At 40.0% G+C, this 22458-nt stretch overlaps 1 protein-coding gene across 3 annotated transcripts in view; it reads right to left on the reverse strand.

Annotated features, from left to right (window-relative positions):
• Nucleotides 1-22458, reverse strand: part of LOC126148769 (CBY1-interacting BAR domain-containing protein 1) — a 211186-nt gene that overhangs the window by 113651 nt on the left and 75077 nt on the right. For all 3 annotated transcript variants that reach the window (XM_049915777.1, XM_049915776.1, XM_049915775.1), the window contains one exon: nt 1143-1323. In XM_049915777.1, the coding sequence (XP_049771734.1) occupies nt 1143-1323 (181 nt within the window). The remainder of the gene's footprint in view (nt 1-1142; nt 1324-22458) is intronic.

Consider the following 22458-nt stretch of genomic DNA (forward strand, 5'->3'; position numbering starts at 1 on the left):
ATTGCTTGTACCTAGACAGAATGAATAAAACTAAAACCCAACCCACTTTGTTTTAACAAGGTGCCAAGATATACAATAAATTGCCAAAAGAAATCAAAAACACAAAGGAATTTGAAGCATTCCTTAAAGAATATTTATTAAAAAATAGTTTTTGCTTGATTAGAGAATTCATGCAGCATAAAATTGGCATAAATAAATAATCAGGTTAATCAATTTTAAAGTGGACATTCTAGATTGTAATTTACCCATATAAGTATTAAAGGAGTCTTGTGATCTATTTCTTTTGATTGAAGCAGGTTCTTCTGCATTATGTAATTCAATGATAAATTGTGTGTGTAATATACATATATATATTATGAATTTATTATATACCGCTTGTATTTCAATATCTTATGTGACAAAATAATGTACATATGTATGTATAATGATGACATCCATACAAAGAAATTTGTTTATGGATGAATAAATAAATAAATAAATAAATAAAACCTTTCAGATGATGGGGACATTTTGTGTGTTATATGTGTGTGTGGGAGGGGGTTGGAGGGGAGGGGGGGAGAGGGGGAGAGGGAGAGGGAGAGAGAGAGAGAGAGAGAGTGAGAGAGAGAGAGAGAGAGAGAGAGAGAGAGAGCAAACTGAGTTCATGGTCCAGTTCTTACTTATGTGCCCAGCTACTCCTCAGTATCTTCAGGTTGTGAGGAGACACTTTCATTTAAAGCTTGCAACTAGCCAGTATTTTATTTTCCCACTTTTTTCTTTCACATACTTTAGAATTAGCACCAGAGAAGGCAAGAACTCAAGCTCCAATAATTACTTTTCTATCCTGTAGTTACAGCAAAAAGGCTCCCAAACCAAAGCTCCCATAATGACATTTCCATCCTGGTATCAGAGTAAAAGGATTCTCAAAATTTGTAACAAAACTTTCCTATGTGTATGTATTCTGGGCTATAGCTTTCTATTCCTATCTTCCTCCTTCTTTAAAATGCCAGAATCTAAGGACTCTGGAGTGAATGTGCAACAGAATAGCTTCTGATTGTAATTAACTGTCATAATTCCTTGAGTTTTCATTGTTATCATATACATAATGACAATAATTATTTCTAGTGTGTCTTGTCTTGAAGTATTTTGCATAGAAAGGATACGATCTGTTGTCTATTGTGTGGATTTCTCTCCCTTACACGATCTAATTGTTTTCTTCTTGCTAGTTCTCGATCTCTGACAGAAAGTGAATTCTTCACAGTTTCTTTTGCGTGTTTGCATATTCCATCATATGCTGAGAGTTCTTCAACTACTTTCTTTTCCAGGCGTTTGACCTTGGCATCTCTGTGGATAAATAGTAACAAATTACTCATAAAGATAAAAACTTCAAGCAATATACATTCTGTGATGATTTTCTGGACCTCAGAAACACTTACAACAATCTAAAATTTGTGAATATTAAGTATGAGGGCTATTCATAAATTAAAATCCACTTCTTATTAGATATAAAGAAACACTTGTAGCTTTGTGGCACTTATGTGGTTGGAAAAAGAGACTTCGTTGGTCATGTAGCACCTGTCAGCTCTCTGATTTGTTGGTCAGTGTGTAAGCAGCAAGCTACTGAAATGGACTGTGTTGCTGTCTCCCATCATTTGTGAGGTATGTTCTATGATTTTCTTCCTGTAAGCAAAAAGGAGTCGAGGCCATCAAGATTCTTTATCAACTGAGTCACATGTATGGGGATGGGTGATGCTGTTGTAACGAAATGGTGAAGAAAATTCATGGCTGGTGACACAAATGTGCATGACGACAGTAGATATGACATGAACTTGTGCAACATGCTGATGAAATTGTGCAACTGAGATGTTCATTTACAATTTCTGAACTGTCTGAACACATGTCTCAGGTTTCAAGGACAATCCTTTTTAAGAGTTGCAGAAAGGTTAGGTTTCTTTGCTTTGTGCACTTTGGGTACCAAAATGCTAAACCAATGCTCACAAAATTGAAAGACTGTGTCTGGGCTTAACATTCCTTCAGTGTTAGCATGAAGAGGGGGGAGAATTTCTAAACAGAACTGTTGCAAGAAAAATTTGTGACATGTATACATGTCAGAAGAGTTTTAGATACTGACATATGCTAATGCACAATGTAAGTAATGTGTTATTTTTAATTTTTTTATAATATTGTATAATTGCCTTGTGTGTGGCATCTACATCTACATCTATACTCCACATGCCACTTTAAGGTGTGTGGCACAGGATACTTTGGGTACCAGTGTAATTTACACCTTTTTCTGCTTTAGTCACATATGGTTTGCACAAAGAACTACTGCTGGTAAGCCTCTGTTTGGGCTCGAATCTCTAATTTTATCTTAATGGTCTTTTTGTGAGATATGCATAGGAGGAAGTAATACATTGGTTGACTCTTCTAGGAATGTACGCTCTTAGAATTTTAAGAGTAGACCATACCACAGTACTGAATGGCTCTCTTGCAGTGCCTGTCACTGAAGTTGACTGACCATCTTCGTGACCCTTTTGTGTTTACTAAATGACCCTATAACAAAACATGCTGTTGTTCTTTGGATCTTCTCTATTTACAGCATCAGCCCTATCTGGAATGGATCCCAAACTGATGAGCAATATTCTAGTACTGGTCAAATGGGTATTTTGTAAGCTACTTCCTTTGTTGATGGACTACATTTCCTGGAAATTCTTCCAATGAATCTCAGTCTAGCACCTGCCTTACCTGCAATTACTTTTATGTGATCATTCCACTGCATATCACTCTGTACACATACCCCTGCATATTTTATGGAAGGAGCAGCTTCCAGTGATTGTTCTGCAGTTTTGTAATCGTAAAATAACAGATCCTTCTGGCTATGTATTTGAAATACGTTTCATTTGTTTATGCTGAGGGTCAATTGCCACTCCCTGTGCCAAGCATAAATTCTCTGTAGGTCTTCCTTGATTTTGCTACAGCAAAAAGCCTCATGGAACTTCTAAGATTATGTATTAGGTCACTTATATATATCATGAAAAGTAATGGTCCTAAAACACTCCCTGGGGCATGCCTGAAGTTACTTTTACATCTGAAAAATTCTCCCCATTCTGACTGACATGCTGTACCCTATTTACTTGAAATTCTTCAATCCAATCACTCAGTCGGTCTGATATTCCATACCTCATATTTTGACAATTAGGTGGCAGTGAGACCTGTATCAAATGCCTTCTGGAAGTCAAGGTATGCAGCATCTGCCTGGGCATCCATATCTACTGATTTCTGGTTGTTGTGGATGAACAAAGCAAGCTGGTGGGTTTCACACAGTCATTGTTCTCAGAACCCCTGGTGGTTCCTACAGAATTCCACATCCCTTCTTGACGATGGGAATGACTTATGCTATTTTCCAATTGTTAGGAATGCCTCTCTCCTCTATAGACATATGGAACACTGCTGCTAGCAGAAAGGCAAGTTTATTTGCATACTCTGTGTATAATTGAACTGATATCACATCAGGTCCAGTGATGTTTCCTCTGTTGAGTGATTTCAGTTGCTTTTCTATCCCTTGGCAACTTATTTCAATATTTGTCATTTTGTCATTCATGCAGTGATATAGAGGAGGAATTACAGTGTGATCTTCCTCTGTGAAACAGTTTTGAAAAATGACATTTAGTATTTCAGCCTTTTCATTTTCAATGCTATTATTGTCACAGAGTGTCTGGACAGATTGCTTCGATCCATTTACTGATTTAACATAAGACCAGAACTTCTTAGGATTTTTTGTCAAGTTAGCACCATTCTATATGTACACTCTACGTTTTTTTAATTTTTATGTTTTTACACTATACCACCTGATAATGGCCTCACAGCTAAAATACACAACTTTTACAATCAAAGGTAGCTTTGATGTCATTTACAGCAAGGTGTCAAAAAGTAGAAAAATTAGGTGATGACAATAATATATACTACTCAGAGGTGGAGAAGACCCTAAACAGCAAGCATCAGGAAAGTGATCTAGGGCCACTACTGTTCTTAGTATATATTAATGACCTACCTGATAAACTCCAACAGAAGGTCAGCCTAGCTGTGGATAACATGAATATTTTAATTAAGGGGCTGCATCTGGAAGAAGCTACACATTGTTCTGCAAGCATCATGAGCTTTAAAAACAATTTTTGAAAAACCATACAGAGTTAATGCTAAAAATCAGTGAGAACAAAGCTTCCTGTAAAATTTCTGAGACTTCACCTCGGTGATAAATTAACATGGGCAGATCAATCAATAGCATAAGCAGTAAATTAAATTCAGTCTGATAAGCATTACTAAAGTTAGCCAAAACTGTTAGTATTGAAATTAGGGCAGTGATATATTTGCATGTCGTGAGAATATCAAGATGTACACGTGTACTGTCTGACATGCTCAGTTTTGTTATTTCTGCCATAATAATTTGAGTCTAGTGCATTAACTTTCAGTTTCCTTTGATGAACATTCTTTTTTGTATAAGTGAAGAATAAAAAGCTAATCCCTTATGTTGTAAACCTACGTGCATTTATTTATACAGATAATCTAAGAGGCCACATAAGGCTGATCCTGCCTAGAAACTTTCATGTCTTCCCATGAACAACATTTTTGACAAATGGCAGAAATATTCTTGGAAATAATGAAGTATGCAAGAAGATTGTTCCACTCCATCACACAAAATCAACAAAGTCCGCAACGACATAAAGTGTTTGCAGCTTGTAGTTCCATGAAATGCAAACATAAAGCCTATACACTGCAACAAGACAGATGTAAATTCTGCAGTGCCAATAAATCACACCACAGTGAACATTTTTGACACAAAAGATGATGTTAAACAAGACTTAAAGAATAATAGCTCAGATAAATGCTCACAGGTTGCAAAAGTGTGTAACAATGAACTCTATAACAGAGTGGCAACCGCAGTTCCCAACAAATAGATCTCCTTCCACCAATTACAGCAATTTGTCCACACCATGCCTGCAATTACAGGCACCACCATTTATGCCTAACCAACCACAAAAGCAGTTCGTGGTAAAGAAGAACATATTTTGGTAACAACAACTGCTTGGTGGTAAGCAATATGGACCAACAAACCACATCATTGGTGTCAAACATTATAATGCACTCTGCCACCATAAGGAGCTTGCAACAAACTGAAAAACAACCTGGTGGCACACAGCACAAAGTCCATGAATCTCATAGTCACATAAGTACTATATCACGAGAACCTATCAGAGTTCTGGCAACACACTGAACAGCCCCACAGTTTTTGAGGATTTGTTACTATACATTTGGCAGCAACAACTACTGACCCAAGTACAGATAGCATTGGCAGTATAGGATGATAAGTCACCCAACAAATTACTACAGGTTGCCGATAATGCCTACGAAACACTGGTGTCACCTGCAACAATTGCCTTGACACTGGTGGATCACTGCTGGCTGAGCTCACCCAAGATGATGACTCCAAACTGTGCGGCCATCATATTACAAGATTCATTGAGCATTTCTGATGCTTAAGAAACAGAGTGGAAGCACTGTAAACACAGATGCACAGGCAGCAGGAACAAGGCACTATCAGTCACATACAGGATCAGCAGAAGAATTCCCGTGGGGTACATTTGTAACTGAAACGTTTTGGCCAACACACAGAGAAGTTTACCTCACCAGGTGTTTACTCAAATGGCCAGGTATGCAAGAACAATACCAGACAGGTATTTGGTCCTCAACTTGCAGGATTACACATATACACTAGCTGGCACAAAGGTATTTAATGTCCTTGACTGTAAACAAGCATAAAACCAAACGCCAGTGGCGACTAGTAATATTTTGAAGACTACAGTTATCACATCATTTGGTTGCTCAGACTAATGCTCAAGTGAATAAACAACATCTGTGCAAAGTATTGCAATGATTGACAATAGAATAGCATTAGACGATACCAAATGCATCTTTGAGAATACGCAAGATGCCTTCCTGGGCCATACTGCTTCAGCCAACAGCATTTTCCTGTTGGCAGAGAAAGTTACAACAATATAATATGTGCCAAAGCCAGCAGATTACCAGAAACAAAAAAATTTTACTGCCGTTTCCTCTTGGCAACAGTGACTGTAAAAAACTCCGCTCATAGATGCACTAATAGGTTGTGATGCCACTGGAGGGAGAACTGTTAAATGGACACCTAAAATGGGCAAGGCATGTGACAGAGAGCTGTCAGCAGTCTACAAGGCAATCAGATACTCCTGACCTCAAATAGAAGCTCGACCAATGATTATTTTTACAGATCACAAACCCATTACTTTGTATTCAAGAATGTCAGTGACAAGTGCTCATCAAGGCTGTTTTAATGTATTGGGATCATAAGCCATGTTTATGACAGTAACTTGCTGTATAAAAGGTGTTGAAAATTTAGTGGTTGACTACTTTTCTTGTATTTGTGGTGTGCCGGAAATGATAGATTACAGAGAACTCACTACAGAACAGGACACGGAGTCACAGTTATGACAGTTGTTATTGACTCATCTACAGGGCTACACCTCAACCAGATTCCTGTGCCCAACTTGGAACTGTGGTGTGGCACCTCTCAGAACAAACCAGCCCATACATTTCACAGAAGTTCCGCAAGATGACCTTTGACAGCATCCATGGCTTATCTCATCCAAGGAGGCCAACACTACAGTCAAGCTGCATACAAAGCACATTTTGTGGCTTTCCATGAAAAAAATATGCATACAAATAGTCATTTTCCTGAGTCCCATGCCTACAAAGTAAAGTAGGCCATCATGTACAAGCTAAAATAGGTAATTTTCAAGTTGCACCAGCTAGATTCATCCCATTCACTTTGACCTGGTCAGCTCTCTCCTCCCACTGATGGGTACAATAACTTATTCATGGCCATAGACATATGTACATGGTGGGCAGAGGCAACCTCAATCACTGACACATCAGCTGAAACTACTGCAAAAATGTTTATGTGTACATGGACTGTGCCTTTCAGGCACCCTATCCAAATTACAACCAAATAGGACCACCAGTTTGAACCTACTCTGTTCCATGAACTAGCCAAACTGTGTGGCTTTCAGTGACACAATACAATGAGCTACAATTTCATGGTATGGCAGAATGGTGACACAGAACCTTAAAAGAATCATTAATGTGTCATTGACTAAAGTGGACAGAGGCACTTCTCTTAGCCCTCTGAATGGCATAATAGCATATATACCTGATATTGGTGCACTTGTGGCTGAATGGTTTACATCCAATCTCTAGACATTCCAATATATTATTTAGTATCAGCACCACTACCTGAGATGACAGAACCTCTACTATTGGCACAGCAGTTAAAATACCATTACACCAATATCTTCTGCCCACCTGCTTCTCACCGTGACAACCATCACATGCTTGTGCACAGAGAGTAGCACAGCTGTTCATAAGTGACATAAGTGATGCTCCACACAGACTCAGTCAGGTCGTCACTACAACCAACATGCACTGGCTCTTTCCTAGTGTTGAGTAGAGGGGATCGCACCATGGAAACCTATTCAATGGCAAACCCTTGAAAGTATTCAATGAATGTGTCAAACCAGCATGAATTTTACATTCAGTGGTCTTGGACAGCTCACTTCCTCATCATGCCACAACCAGTCCAATGTAATCGGATCATACTTTCAAAACACTGACCAACTCTACCTCACAACTAGTCGACACACTTGCGCCACAATCAACAGCGAACTGCCTACCCACAGAAGAGCTGGTCAGCATATCAAGTTTAGGCACCAGGACACTCCATTGTGTGTGTGTGTGTGTGTGTGTGTGTGTGTGTGTGTGTGTGTGTGTAAATATAAAAGACACACCTAGAAAAAACACTAGGCGGCTTTAGAAAAATGAAGAGGTATATCCAATACTAAACAAGAAACTGTCAGAAACTAAGAACAGTTCAGTATACGACAAGTGGACATGAGAAAAGTATTACACACATGAAGATGCACCCGTTTAACTGCCTTCCAAACAATATCAGCCAAAAAAAGAACATTAGTGCCTATAAGCATGCAGGTGGGGAATATTGGACAAAACTCTATTTTATTCCCAAATTAATTTTCTGATTATTGGAATGTAAATCATGATGCATCCAAAAATAATAAAATAGAAGTAACTGTCATTAAATTTTGGTAAACAAAATCTATGCAAGTAAAATTACACATAAGGTAATTAGTCATAAACTGTAAAGGAACACGTAATACAATGTACAATGGCATCTATGTATTATGCCATAATCTGTTCTACATATATATTAAATTGTAGGGAACACTATGCAGATGTCAGTTTACAATCAAAATGCCAAGGACTATATGCAACGATAGAACATGCATCAACTGTAATATATCAAATATCTGAAAAAAGCAAAAAATAGTGTCCCATTTAGTGCATTAGATGTTTATAAATCCTAAATGTAGAGAATTTTGAAATCCTGAAATATCATCTAATGTTGCAACACCTTTTTCATCACATAATCTTGACTGATACATAATGAGCCTTATGCTGTCAATATGTCATGGTACATCTTCTGCATGCCATCTTTGCCTCTAGAGAAGAGCATGCCATTTTGATGTAAGTAAATACCAGTGTAAGAAGTGAGTCAGCCAGCAGCATGATGCAATTTTGAGATCCTGAAATATCATCTAATGTCGCAACACCTTTTTCATCACATAATCTTGACTGATACATAATGAGTCTTACTGTGTCAATATGTCATGGTACTTCTTCTGCATGCCATCTTTGCCTATAGAGAAGGGTGTGCCATTTTGATGTAAGTAAATACCAGTGTAAGAAGTGAGTCAGCCAGCAGCATGCGACAGAGCAGGAAGGGCTCTTCCAGCACAGCTTGTTGTCATTTTGTCATTTGAGCCGTGCTGTTTCTCTGTCAGAAAACGGAGCTTCGGTATTCCACTTGGAGCTGCATGTACAAGAAAAAGTTTTCATCCTGGCAGCTCCGGAGGACGTGAGAGGGACCAAATCTATTCCTAATGCAGAAGTCAGTGGTTGCAGTGCCTTGGTTAAGGGGGAAGCACTACATCTTAAAACTAGGGTGAGGTACCTTATTTCAGATGAGTGAATTGGTTTGCTTATTGTACCAGCATAAATTTATTTTCAGTAATTAAGACTACTGTGTTTTTACATTCTTATATATATGAAATATTTGTGGAGTTTGGTTTAAGTTACCTCAATTATTGCTGTGAATGGCTCTGAAGCTTGTTAGCTAACTTGTGAATTCTGGGAGAAAAGGATTCATGCAAATTTTGTGGTATTTAAGATACAGTCTGCTAATGTAATCAAAGTTCCTTTGCTAACCATGTACATAAATTAAAATCTTGTTGATTTTCCATCCTGCGCGGTGCCCTTTGCTATCGTTATGCCATCGACCATTGTTTTTAAACTGAATAGCGATTGGAAGGCAAATCTTCTTATCTCCTTGTTCAGATTTTGGTATGTGTTAAATAATAAGGCCCCAACTGTCTTTTCTATTAATACTGTAGGATTTGGTTTCTGCCCCTTTATTGGTACATGGATGTGTAATCATGCTCATAGCCATATTGTGTTCAGTTCCATGATTGAGAGGTTAACCATCATTTATGATTTGATTATTTGTTGAACTTAAAGATCCTTTCCCTTGCCAGGTAATACTATCAGTTACTAGCACCATACACAGAATTGTCCCAATTATCTGGGAGATGTCCATATCTGATTTATGCTGAGTAACTCTCCTGGGTGCAGCCACTTGGATTCTGAGGTCACGGGTTGTGTTGCCTCTCGATCAACAATACTGACATGGTCAAAATAAAATAAAAAAAGCTTGACACAACATTGCACCTCCCTCATTTTTTTTAAATTATTTATTTTTTGGTGTGTCTCCTTTTGTGAATTTTTAGGTCATCGCTGTAGTAAGTCTTCATTAGTTTGGTCAGTAGTGTTGTGGAGCATTCTGTGATGTCAAGCAATTGTAAATCATTAAATAGGCTGTCAGAAAATATGATAAAGTGAATTGCTAAATAGTTTGGGACACAGATCCTTCTTTTAGCTGCCATTTTGAAGCATAGATGCTGTATTTAAGTTTTGCATAAGCTTCTTAGAAAAAAAAAAAAAAAAAAAAAAAAAAAAAAAAAAAAAAAAAAAACACTATCTATATCCTAATAATTACATGGTATCTCATTGTAAGAACTGAAACCTAGTGATAAGGGGTTGATTCTCAAGGAACTGCAACACATTTCTTTGCCTCTGTGATGTAAGGTGTTGAAAGTATTTACTTCCATAGCTGTGATAGTTACACGCAAAGCTCATTTGCTGTCTAAGAACTAGATATTTTCATAACCATATACAACATTTTGGGTTACCTATGTCTTTAACAGTGCAATGTGCATCAGTGTGACAGAGTATTACAGTCTGACTTGAATGCAAACTAAATGTTGCGGCACATGTTCGGGGATGTGCGCATTTTTGAAATGCAATTACTTTGAGACTTCTTGTTGTTGTTCTTAATGTGCTTTTCATTAATTGTTGAAAACTTACATGTAATTTTTTCTTAATTTGTTTCATTGATCTTTAAGCATACATTGTTCAATAAATATTCTGGTCACGGATCATGCTCAACCCTTGCTTGGGTTTAGTCCTCCCCCTCCTAGACAACATCACACAATAGCTGTGTATCATTTTGGTAGCAGAGTGTGGCTGTCTTTGGGTGGAGAAGATTTCTACAACATTGGACATAATTTGAACAATTTTTTTGCATAATTAATTGTTGCAACTAGATGAGTTTGTTGCTTTTTTTGGGTTCTGGTGTTGCAGGTCCATTGTGGAGCCCCAAGTTGTGATTGGAGGGGGGGGGGGGGGTGTTTGAGACAGGAGCAGCCTCAGTATAACTGTAAGATCCAAAACCTTTTAGATGATGGGGACGTCTTTGAGTTATCAGCGTGACTGTGGGCGGCAGGTAACAGTGGAGCTGATTGAGCAGGTAAGCATTGCCACGCAGTAGTGCGCTGCTTCCCTATCTGAACTCGAGGAAAACTTGAACCTTTCAAAAGATAGTGTTCCTTCATATTATCAGATTTATCATATGCAGGCTCATATTTTGCACTGGCTGTGGAGGATACTCGACCTTGTTGAAGTTGCTACTGATCCCAAATTTCAATCTGTTTTCAAGCACCTGCATGGCAAAATAATTAGCTTACAGATTGGTTTGAGTAACTTAGAGTGAGGCAGCAGCCAGATTGGTGGGGAGGTGGATTCTGAGGTTGTCAAAAGGAATGTAGTTCTTCCAGGAGCTTGAAGTCAGAAAGTGGAAGATGCACAAGTGCCCTTCTCCAAGTTAACTAATCCTTTTTTGCAGGTGTTGCTTGGGGTAGAGCAGCTCAGTCTCATGGCCCAGAAGGAACTAGTTGAGTTTTTGTAGTTTATTGTGAATTTACAGTGTTTTTCAGCTATTATGGACAATTTTTTTTGGTTCCTATACCTGTCATGTCAAGGATCCTTGTCGGAGATAACTGGGGAGGTCCTTGTCAACAGGGCATCCATAAAGGAGTTGTGCATGTGTACTCAGAGAGCATCTCTCAGCCAGAGTCAAAAGTAACATTGTTAATGAACATTTCTGTCACGTTCAGTATACTAAAGAGAGTTTGGCTAAGTATGTCAGGGAGGTGTGTGCTGCTACTGTAGCCTCTGATTTGCAACTCCCTGAGCAGGAAATTGTTGCCAGTACCATAATAGGCATTAAGCTAGTTTTGTTTGTGAAGTGACCAAGGACTTACTGTGATTTGAATTATTTTGCCATGCTTGTGGAAATAGTTAAGCAAGCGGATCAGAGAAGTGGAGAAGCCAGGGCAGTAATTTTAACACCCATGGACTCCAATCCAGAGGTTGCCTCTTTTAGTAAAAAACACAATATTAGAGGACATTGCAACTGTTGCAGCTGCCAGCCTGGCCATCTTGCCTGACAGTGCTGGGCTGATGTCAAATGTGCTCCGAACAGCTGGCGCTAGAGGAGCAGACAATGGGGGGGATTTCCTCTGTCATGTCTGTTCACTGTAAGACATTGAAAGCTGTAACTACTAATCTTCTTTCCTTCTTGTGTACTTATGTTAACAATGGTTGATTCAGGTAGCAGCATTTCCCTCGATGAACCAACAGTGGTATGTTACGTATCACCACATTTGTAAGTTTCCGGATTTGCATTCAGTGGGTTTTTCCTGCAGAGCTGTTAATGGTGGAGCCTTCCTGTATTGGGATGTGTATGGATTTTCTGTTGTGTTCATGGTCTTTTCAGTTCTGTAAAGACTTTGGTCATGAAGGATCTGCATACTGATCTTCCATTAGGTTGTAATTTTGTCGACAAGACAGGGCTTGTGTTGCATTATGCACTTAAAAGATCCTACTTTGGTTTCCGCCTGGAGGTGAAGTTTCCTGTAGCAACCACAGAAGTGTGACCAAGGAAGGGTATTTCGATGTGGGGTGTTTGGAACATGAACATGCTTGGGCTCTTCTTAAGATGTTGCATGACTTCCCTGAGGTTCCAAGCAACAAAATGAGTGTTACCAATTGTATAGAGTATAAGATTTTGTTGGCTGATCAGGTTCCAATTACGCAGTCACCTTATCCATTGTCACCTCCTAGAATGAAAATATTGTGGTAGTTGACGAATAAGACACTCACAGAAGACGTTATACAGCTGTCCACCTCACTGTATGCCTCACCAATATTCCTAGTTCTGAAAGACTAATGGACAAGCTTAGCAAGCTTAGAGCAGTTGTTGATTATCAAATTCTTAACCACAAGGTGATTCTGGAGTCTATACCCCTTCCCAATTCGCATGGGTGTTTCTTGTGGTTTTTGAAGGCCCGTTATTTTTTGGTCATTGATCTTATCCAGAAGTATTATGAAACTCCCTTAGCTGATGAATCCAAGCCAGCCACCGCCTTTTGCACCGACTGGAACCTCTTTGAATTTAAAAGGTTTCCATTCAAGTTGTCCACTGGAGCAGTGGTCCTATCAAAGGTACTTGATTCAGTGCTAGGCGAGCTTAAGTTCAAATGTTTCTACAAGTATTTAGACAATCTTGTTATTTATACTCCCAATTCTAATGATAACGTTCAGCACTTGCATTTGGTTTTGGAACACTGTGAAGCTGACTAATGTCACTCTAGCTCAAAGGAAGATTTTCTTTCTTGGACATTTGGTTTCAGCAGGCAGTGTAAGAATAGATCAGTCAAGGAACTGGTCCAATTATAGCTTTTGTCCTCCCAAAACTAAGAAAGGTGGCACTGTTCATTGGGATGACCACCTTTTTCCAAAAATTCATATTCAGGTTTGCTGAATTAGCACCTCCTCTGAATATTTTGTGCAGGAAAGAAAAATCTTTCATGTGGATGGACAGTCAGCTAGCTGCCTTTGACTCTCTTAAGATTGCCTTAAATAATGCTCCCATTTTGGCAGTACCTGATTTCAACTAGCCCTTTGCCATTCAGACAGACACCTATAACACTAGGGTGGCAGCTCTTCAGGAGCAAGAAGGTGAGCAGAGGCCATTGGTCTACAATTTCCAACATTTACCAGTGTCAAGAGAGAAAATATTCTGCTTATGAATTGGAGGCGCTTGCTGCTCTTTTTTCCTCAAGGGATTATACTATTTGAAAAATCAAAAGTTTATTCTACAGACAGATAATCAGGCTGTCAGCTGGGTTCCGGCCTGTCCTCATAAAACTGGACACATTGAGTGATGGGCAGTCAGGATTTGTGCCTTTCAGTTCAATGTGCACCATGTAAAAGGGTGTGATAACACTTTAGCCAATGCCCTGAGTCACTTGTTTGAGGAGCAAGAGTGCTCTCCAGATACTGCTAACCTGGTGGAACAGCAGGTTAATTTTGTTCTTACTGATATTCCTGCATTATTTGGTGATTTGGTTGGGCATTAAGAGGAGGACCCTGAGCTAGGGCCTTTCAGGAGTCAGTTAGCGTCTTGCCAGTTGGTCCCCATGTACGAGCTGAGGAGAAACATCTTGTGTTGTAGGGTGGGTCAGAGGCAGGAAGCAAAGATTTGCCTTCTGGCCATGTTGATTCCAGTGGTTTTTAAGTACTGTCATTGTTCAGCATCAGGAGGCCACCTGGGTCTTCATAAAAGAATCCATAAAATCCAGGAATCCCTTACCTGGCCTACATTGTATTGAGATATGAGGAGGATTGTTGCTCAGTATCAGGACTGCCAGATGGCCAAACCTAATGCTGATGGACAAAGGGGGCTACTTCAATATACTCAAGCCGAGATGCCCATGCAACACCTTTTATCGATTAAGTCAGTCCTCTGCCTCATACCCAGGGCATATATTGACATATTTTTATCATCGTTGCTGGGTTTATCAGGTTTATCTGGTTGTTGCATAGAAAGGGCGTAACAGCTGCACGAAGTATTAGCCATTTGAGTACAATTTTTGCTTGGTTTGGTCGCTCCAGGGTTTTAGTTAGGAATAACGCTCCTGCTTTTACTTCTAGGGAGTTTCCTAATTTTTATTTCCGCTCCGGGGTTAAACACGTCACAACTAAGCCCTACTATCTCCACCCATAATTCGCAGAACAGATCTACACCTACATCTGCACCTGCATAGATACTATGCATACCACCATACAGTGCATGGTGGAGGGTACCCTGTACCACTACTAGTCATTTCCTTTTCTGTTCCATTTGCAAATAAAGCGAGCAAAAAATGACTATCTATACACCTCCATATGAGCCCTAATATCTCAAATCTTCTCTTAGTGGTCCCTACATGCAATGTATATTGGCAGCAGTAGAATCACTCAGCAATCAGCTTCAAATGCTGGTCCACTAAATTTTCTCAATAGTGTTTCTCATGGAAAAGAAATAAAAACTTTGAGGTTCACCAATGGCATTGTAATTCTGTCAGAGACAGCAAAGGACCTGGAAGAGCAGCTGAACGGAATGGACAATGTCTTGAAAGGAGGATATAAAATGAACATCAACAAAAGCAACACGATGGAATGTAGTCGAATTAAAGCGGGTGCTGCTCTGGGAATTAGATTAGGAAATGAGATGCTTAAAGTAGTAAATACATTTTGCTATTTGGGGAGCAAAATAACTGATGATGATCAAAGTAGAGAGAATATAAAATGTAGACTGGCAATGGCAAGGAAAGTGTTTCTGAAGAAGAGAAATTTGTTAACATTGAGTATAGATTTAAGTGTCAGGAAGTTGTTTCTGAAAGTATTTGTATGGAGTGTAGCAATATATGGAAGTGAAACATGGATGATAAATAGTTTGGACAAGAAGAGAATAGAAGCTTTTGAAATGTGGTGCTACAGAAGAATCCTGAAGATTAGATGGGTAGATCACATAACTAATGAGGAGGTAATGAACAGAATTGGGGAGAAGAGAAATTTGTGGCACAGCTTGACTAGGTAGGACATATTCTGAGGCATCAAGGGATCAGAAATTTAGTACTGAAGGGCAGCGTGAAGGGTAAAAATCGTAGAGGTAAAAGTTGTTGTTGCACAGCTTGACTAGGTAGGACATATTCTGAGGCATCAAGGGATCACAAATTTAGCATTAGAGGGCAGCATGGAGGGTAAAAATCGTAGAGGGAGACCAAGAGATGAATACACTAAACAGATTCAGAAGGGTGTAGGTTGCAGTAGGTACTGGGAGATGAAGAAGCTTGCACAAAATAGATTAGCATGGAGAGCTGCATCAAACCAGTCTCTGGACTGAAGACCACAACAACAACAACAGTGTTTCTCAAAAAGAACATCGCCTTCCCTCTGATGATACGCATTAGAGTTCCCAAAGAATCTCTGTAACACTTACATGTTGTTCAAACCTACTGGTAACAAATCTAGCAGCCTGCCTCTGAATTGCTTTCACACCTTCATTCAATCCAACCTGGTACAGATCCCAAACATTCGAACAGTACTCAAGAACAGGTCACACCAGCGTCCTATATATGGTCTCCTTTACACATGAACCACTCTTTCCTAAAATTCTTCCAATAATCTGAAATTGGCCATTCACCTTCCCTACCACAGTTCTCCTATGCTCCTCCCATCTCGTATCATTTTGTAACATTACTTCCAGCTATTTAAATGACTTGCCTGTATCAAGCATCAAACTAGTAATACTGTATCTAAACATTATAGGTTTAATCTTCCTACCCTTCTGCATTAACTTACATTTTTCCACTTTTAGGGCTAGCTGCCACTCATCATGTCAACTGGAATTTTTGTCTGAGTCATCCTGTATGTTTCTACAGTCACTCAACTTCAACACCTTACTGTACACCATAGCATCATTACCAAACAACTGCAGATTCTGCCTACCATGTCCACCAAATCAATTATGTATATAGAGAACAACGGTGGCCCTATCGTACTTCCCTGTGGCACCCCTGATGATACCCTTGTCTCTGATGAACACTCGCAATTGAGGAAGACATACTGGGTTCTATTATTGACGAAGTCTTCAAGTCACTCACACATCTATGAACTTATTCCATATGCTCATACCTTTATTAACAGCCTGCAATGGGGCACCATGCAGATGCTTTCCGGAAATTCAGAAATATGGAATCTGCCTGTTGTCCTTCATCGATAGTTCTGAGTATATAGCATGAGAAAAGGGCAAACTGAGTTTCGCACGAGCAAAGCTTTCTAAAACCATGCAGATTCATTGAAATAAGCTTCTCAGTCTCATGAAAGTTTATTGTATTTGAACTAAGAATATGTTAAAGGATTCTGCAGCATACAGAAGTTAGGAATATGGGTCTGTAATTTTGTGGGGCCATTCCTTTATCCTTCATATATACTGGAGTCACCTCCACTCAGTATTTTGTGCTGGGTACAAGCTAGGTAAGAGACCAGTGCCATAGAATATTCTTTGTAAAATCAAACTGGCATTCAATCTGGACCTTGTGATCTATTTGCTTTCAAATATTTCAGTTGTTTCTCATGCCAGGGATGCTTATTACTACGTCATCCGATGGTCAAATGATATATTTTTTATACAATTCTCCTGATTTCTTGAACGTGAAACTTAAAACTTCAGCTTTCGTTTTGCTCTACTAACCTTCACTTGTCATTTGGGCGTTCAATTTTGAAGCGAGAGTGCAACAGCCTTTGCTTCTTCAGTACCCTCCGAATTTTGTTATTAAACCATGATGGGTCTCCACTATCTTTTATCCATTTACTAGCCACAATCTGCTTAAACTTTGCCCATAACTCCTCTATATCCATCTTATTGGAACTAAAGGATGCCAATTCACTACCTAAGTGCAATTGTAATAACTGCTTATTTGCTCTATCTAGCAGAAACCCTCTCCTAGCTTTCTTGACTGATTTATTAAGTTTCGTAATCATAGTTGCTATAATGACATCATGATCACTAATCCCTGTTTGTATACCAATATTGTCAATAAGGTCCAGCTTATTTGTAACAAAATGGTCTAAGATGTTTCCATTGTGTGTGGGCTGCCGAACTAGCTCCTCAAGACAGTTTTTCAGAAAACATGTTCAAAAGTATTTCGCATGAATGTCAGTCTGTACCCCATGCAATGAATCCATAGACATACCATTCTATACTCAGTAGATTAAAGTCATCTTTAACTAGTATTGCATGATCTGCATATTTATGCACTATTGTTCACAGACTTTCTTTGAATGACTCTAGAACTGTCACAGCACAATTGGGTGGCCAGTGAAAACATCCAATAATTAACTTGGTTTCACCTGCACATTTATGCATGACCAGATGACTTCACTGTCATACTCAACTTCAACATCAAAAACAAAAATATTTTTGTCAACTGCAATGACACTCCTCCTCCTATGGCTTCTAACATTTCTTTCTGATATTATGACTCGCTACATATCTCAGAGCTTTCCACTTTGGGTTTCGGCCAACTCTTGGTCCCAAGAATAATTTGAGTGTGAGAACTTTTCTGGAGGTCAGTAATTTCAGGGAAACTTATTATGAATACTTCAACAGTTTACTGATAAAATTGCGAGAGTTGAAGTGCCTTAATTCTGAACGCAGTTTGCCTTCCCTTGCTGCATATCACCCTGGCAAGTGTTCATCAGTGCTCCTCAAACTACTACCTAGCCTAAAAAAAACCTCATGAGCACTGCACAAGTACTCTGCAACCTGAGTAGCTGCTTCCTTTGTGTAGTGCACCCCTGACCTATCAAGGGGAGTCCTACAAATCCCCATAGTGATGCAGGTCTACAGATCTGCAGCCAAGACTATCACAGAGATGACAAAGTCTTTGGTTGAGACCCTCCACTCGGCTACAAACCAAAGGACCCCGAATGACTCACAGAATGATGCTGCAAATTGCAACCTCTGCTTGCTTCCTGCACATGAGGCCAGCAGTCTTCACCACCAGTCTTGGTGCCCATGTGACCCACAACTTGCAAATGACTGCATCCTGCACACTCAATAGCCACAGGCAAGGCCACCTTTACATCCCGGATGAGGCTCCCCAACAGACATACCGAGTGCACATTGGCTTTCTTTCCAGCCCTGAATGCTATCTGCCTAATGGGCTCCAAAATGTGCCTAACATTGGAGCTTTGAGTAACTAGTACACCCGTCCCCCCTGTGCCTGGTCGAATGTGCTGAAGGAGTGGCCACCTGTCCACTAACAGGGTGAATGGGAGAGCCAGGTGACAGGACTCCACATTGGCCCACTGCCTCAAGCGACACAAACGCTTTACCATCTGCCACTCACCCAGCTGTGGGGGCAGATCCACAGCATCAGTTGACTAGGAGGTGCCTCAGAAGCAGAGCCCATGGGAAAAACAAGCAACCCTTGAGGTGTCCGATGTGATGCGCCAGATTCTCCGCCACTGCTGCACCCTGAGGCAGTAGCCTGAAGGTGACTGACCACAGCCAAAAGCTCTTTCAGCTGTTCACAAACTGTGACCCATTCCTCCTGCAACTGCACACAGTATGCACACATCCTAGCCATCCTAGCAAAAGTAAGTGCCAGTGTGAGGAGTGAGTCAGTCAGTGGCACACGGTGGAGCAGGAAGGACTCTTTAGGCATGGTATGTGATTTCTCTGTCAGACAAACGTGCTTTGGTATTCTGGTTGTGGTCACGTGTCCAAGAATAGGTTTTCTTCCTAGCGCCCCCAGAGGACACGAGGGGACCAAAGCTGTTCCCATTAGGAAGTCCATGGTTGCAGTGCCTTGGTTAAGCATTATGGAGTTTGGTTTAAGTTATCTCATTTATTGCTATGATTGGCTTTGATGCTTGTTAGTTAACTTGTTAATTCTGGGAGAAAAGGATTTGTGCCAATTTTTTGATATTTAAGATACTGTCTTCTAATGTAATCGAAGTTTCTTTGCCAGCCGTATGTGAACACTCAAATTCTGGCGATTCTCCATTCCATGTGGTGCACCTTGGCTACCATTATGCTATCAGGCATTGTTTTGAAACTGAATTATGGAACAATTGACAAGAACAGGGGAAAGGAATATAGAACAAGAATGGGTAGCTTTGAGAGATGAAATAGTGAAGGCAGCAGAGGATCAAGTAGGTAAAAAGACTAAAAGACTATGGCTAGTAGAAATCCTTGGGTAACATAAAAGGTATTGAATTTAAATGATGAAAGGAGAAAATATAAAAATGCAGTAAATGAAGCAGGTGACAAGGAATACAAACTTCTCAAAAATGAGATTGACGAGAAGTGCAAAATGGCTAAGCAGGAATGGCTAGATGACAAATATAAGGATTTAGAAGTACATATCACTAGGGGTAAGATAGATGCTGCGCCTACAGGAAATTTAAAGAGATCTTTGGAGAAAAGAGAACCACCTATATGAATATCAAGAGCTCAGATGGAAAACCAGTCCTAGGCAAAGAAGGGAAAGCAGGAAAGTGGAAGTAGTATATAGAGGGTCTATACATGGGAAATGTATTTGAGATATTAAGAAAATGGAAGAGGACGTACGTGAAGATGAGATGGGAGATATGATACTGCATGAGGAATTTGGCAGAGCACTGAAAACCTAAGTCGAAACAAGGTCCCAGGAATAGACAGCATTCTGTTAGAATTATTGTTAGCCTTGGGAGAGCCAGCCATGACAAAAAACTTCCATCTGTTGAACAAGACGTATGAGACAATGTAAGAAAACTGTCATATCGCTGGATTAGTTGTGGGGTATCTTTGCAGGCAGCCGCGTCTGCAGAGTCGAGCATGGGATACTGTAGGGAAGCAGCCTACTCACGCCTTATAAAATTCTCATCAGTCTTTCCATTGTGTGCCAGCCTAGTCCGCTGTAACTAGCTCTGACGTCATAAATGTTGCGCGATACTTTAAAAAATCAAGTAAATAACCTGAAACAGTTCTACCATCTCAGGAGTAATGCTAAATCAATATGTGTTGAGTGTCAGTTCAATAACTTTAACCATTTTCAAAATTTGGACGTTTTTCTGTAAAAATCATTGGCGCAACAGAAAAGAGCTAGAAACTTAAAAATTTATATTTAGATTCCTTTTTCATAATAATTTAATAAAAACAGTACTTTGGATCTCACAAATTAAAATTTTAGTGGAAATTCATGATTTTCTGGTTTTTGTCTTAAAAATTAAGGAAGCAAGATAGATAAAGTAGGCTAATAAATAAGGCTAGGATGTTTATATTTAAGTAGAATGGAGATCCGCTATAATCATAAAGGTGTGAGAAGTGTCAATTGAATAACTATAAAACTATAGCGACAGCGTATCTCCAAAGGGCAAGTTCAGAGCTCGTCTACTGCATGTAGTGTAATTAAATTAATTCTCTCGCCCAAAATATTTTACTTAGCCACGTCAGACTGTTATTATGATTACTTACCTGTGTGCTGAATGCACATTTAAATTGAGAGCTTCATCGGCCATCAGCAAAGGAAGCGATGATTTATTCAATAACTTAATGTGGTGCATTACTAGCCCAGCGGCTAGTTGGGAGAGCCGATTTGAACAGGCGTTCCCTTAGCCGTCCGCACCGCGGCTTTATATATAAGAATGCTGCACGAGAGAAAGGCCCCATCACAACCACAGGTGGAAGCACAAGCGGCCAAAGACACTGCTAGCTAGGGCATAGCCACCTATGGTAAACTAACATACGCAAACAGCGACTAACATCGGCAAGCCCCTGCATATCAGTAACACTGACTGGCAACTACCAGCTGCTATTAGAGCCGACCAACAGGCCACAGCAGGGACACTGATGAGCTTGCCCACAGATGCACAGACAATCTGCCAACATTCCCTCACACTGTGCCTCCAGTATATGACCTATCGGACACAAGATCGATAACAAACCTAACTGTTGCAGGTTGCTGACGCTGAACGAGGACTCTGTACAAGCACCCAGCGCCAGCCGCTGAGCAGCACAAACGCACAACGTCAAGGTATCGACATGCATGATACCCACTACTAACAAAGCCTATCCTTGCACAACCTATCGCAGGCAGCAAGACAACTGCTACTGCTCTTACCACCCGACCTAACTTTCGCAGAGGTTTTAGTCCCTTGGCTCTTGCCTTGGCACTTTTTTTCCTCTGCCCTTCAAACTGCTACCCTTCATCAGATTTCGACCAATCTATCTCCAGATGAGCGTGTATTAATGGTTAATCCTAACCAGACATACGCAAACATCGCGGTACCCACATCCTGCGACACCTCACTTTAGTGAATACTAACCCTTATGCAGAGATGGCGGTAGACCTTCTGTGTTGGCAATCATGCCGGTGTGGGCATGGAGGGGCTCCACCTCTTATAAAAAAAAAAAAAAGAAAGGCCCCCGTTCTCTCCAGACGCAGATTAGCACACCATCTGTGCCGGGAGTCGCGTCGCGTCGGTATCATTCCTATAAGCAGCCTCGGATGCCGTACTAAGTTACTTGGGATACGCGTAACCATTAAATAGTTTTTGAGTGAAGTGTAAATTCTGGGATGACTTTAATGATCTGCCTTCAGTTTGCGTATGTCGTATTTTCACGTGCCGTCGCGGGACAGACATTCTACCATTATGTAGCGTGGTGTTTGATGAACATTATCATCAAATTATGGTGAGCATTCATTTAAACATTTAATTTGAACAGTTATAGTTGTATCAGCACATTAGACTCTGAACTGCTCTGGTAGTTGGATTGTGTGGATTTTTTTCATCTGTGACTTTCAGAATATATCGAACGTTTTTTTTTCACGGTCGTTTTTGATTATGAATCCCAGACAATCTCCTAATTCCTCAGAGCTATAAGCTGTAGCTATAAGTGTATTTCTCAGATGAAGTGGGCACTAGGACTTCTAATTACAGGCTTCACGTTTTGCTAATCACTTTCTGGTTGCCAATATTGTAGTTAGAGAGCCAGTGTTGAGAACGGCAAAAGACAGCATAAATAATAGGAACATTTATATAACA

This window comes from Schistocerca cancellata, chromosome 2 (assembly GCF_023864275.1).
Source record: "Schistocerca cancellata isolate TAMUIC-IGC-003103 chromosome 2, iqSchCanc2.1, whole genome shotgun sequence".
NCBI classification, from domain to species: domain Eukaryota; kingdom Metazoa; phylum Arthropoda; class Insecta; order Orthoptera; family Acrididae; genus Schistocerca; species Schistocerca cancellata.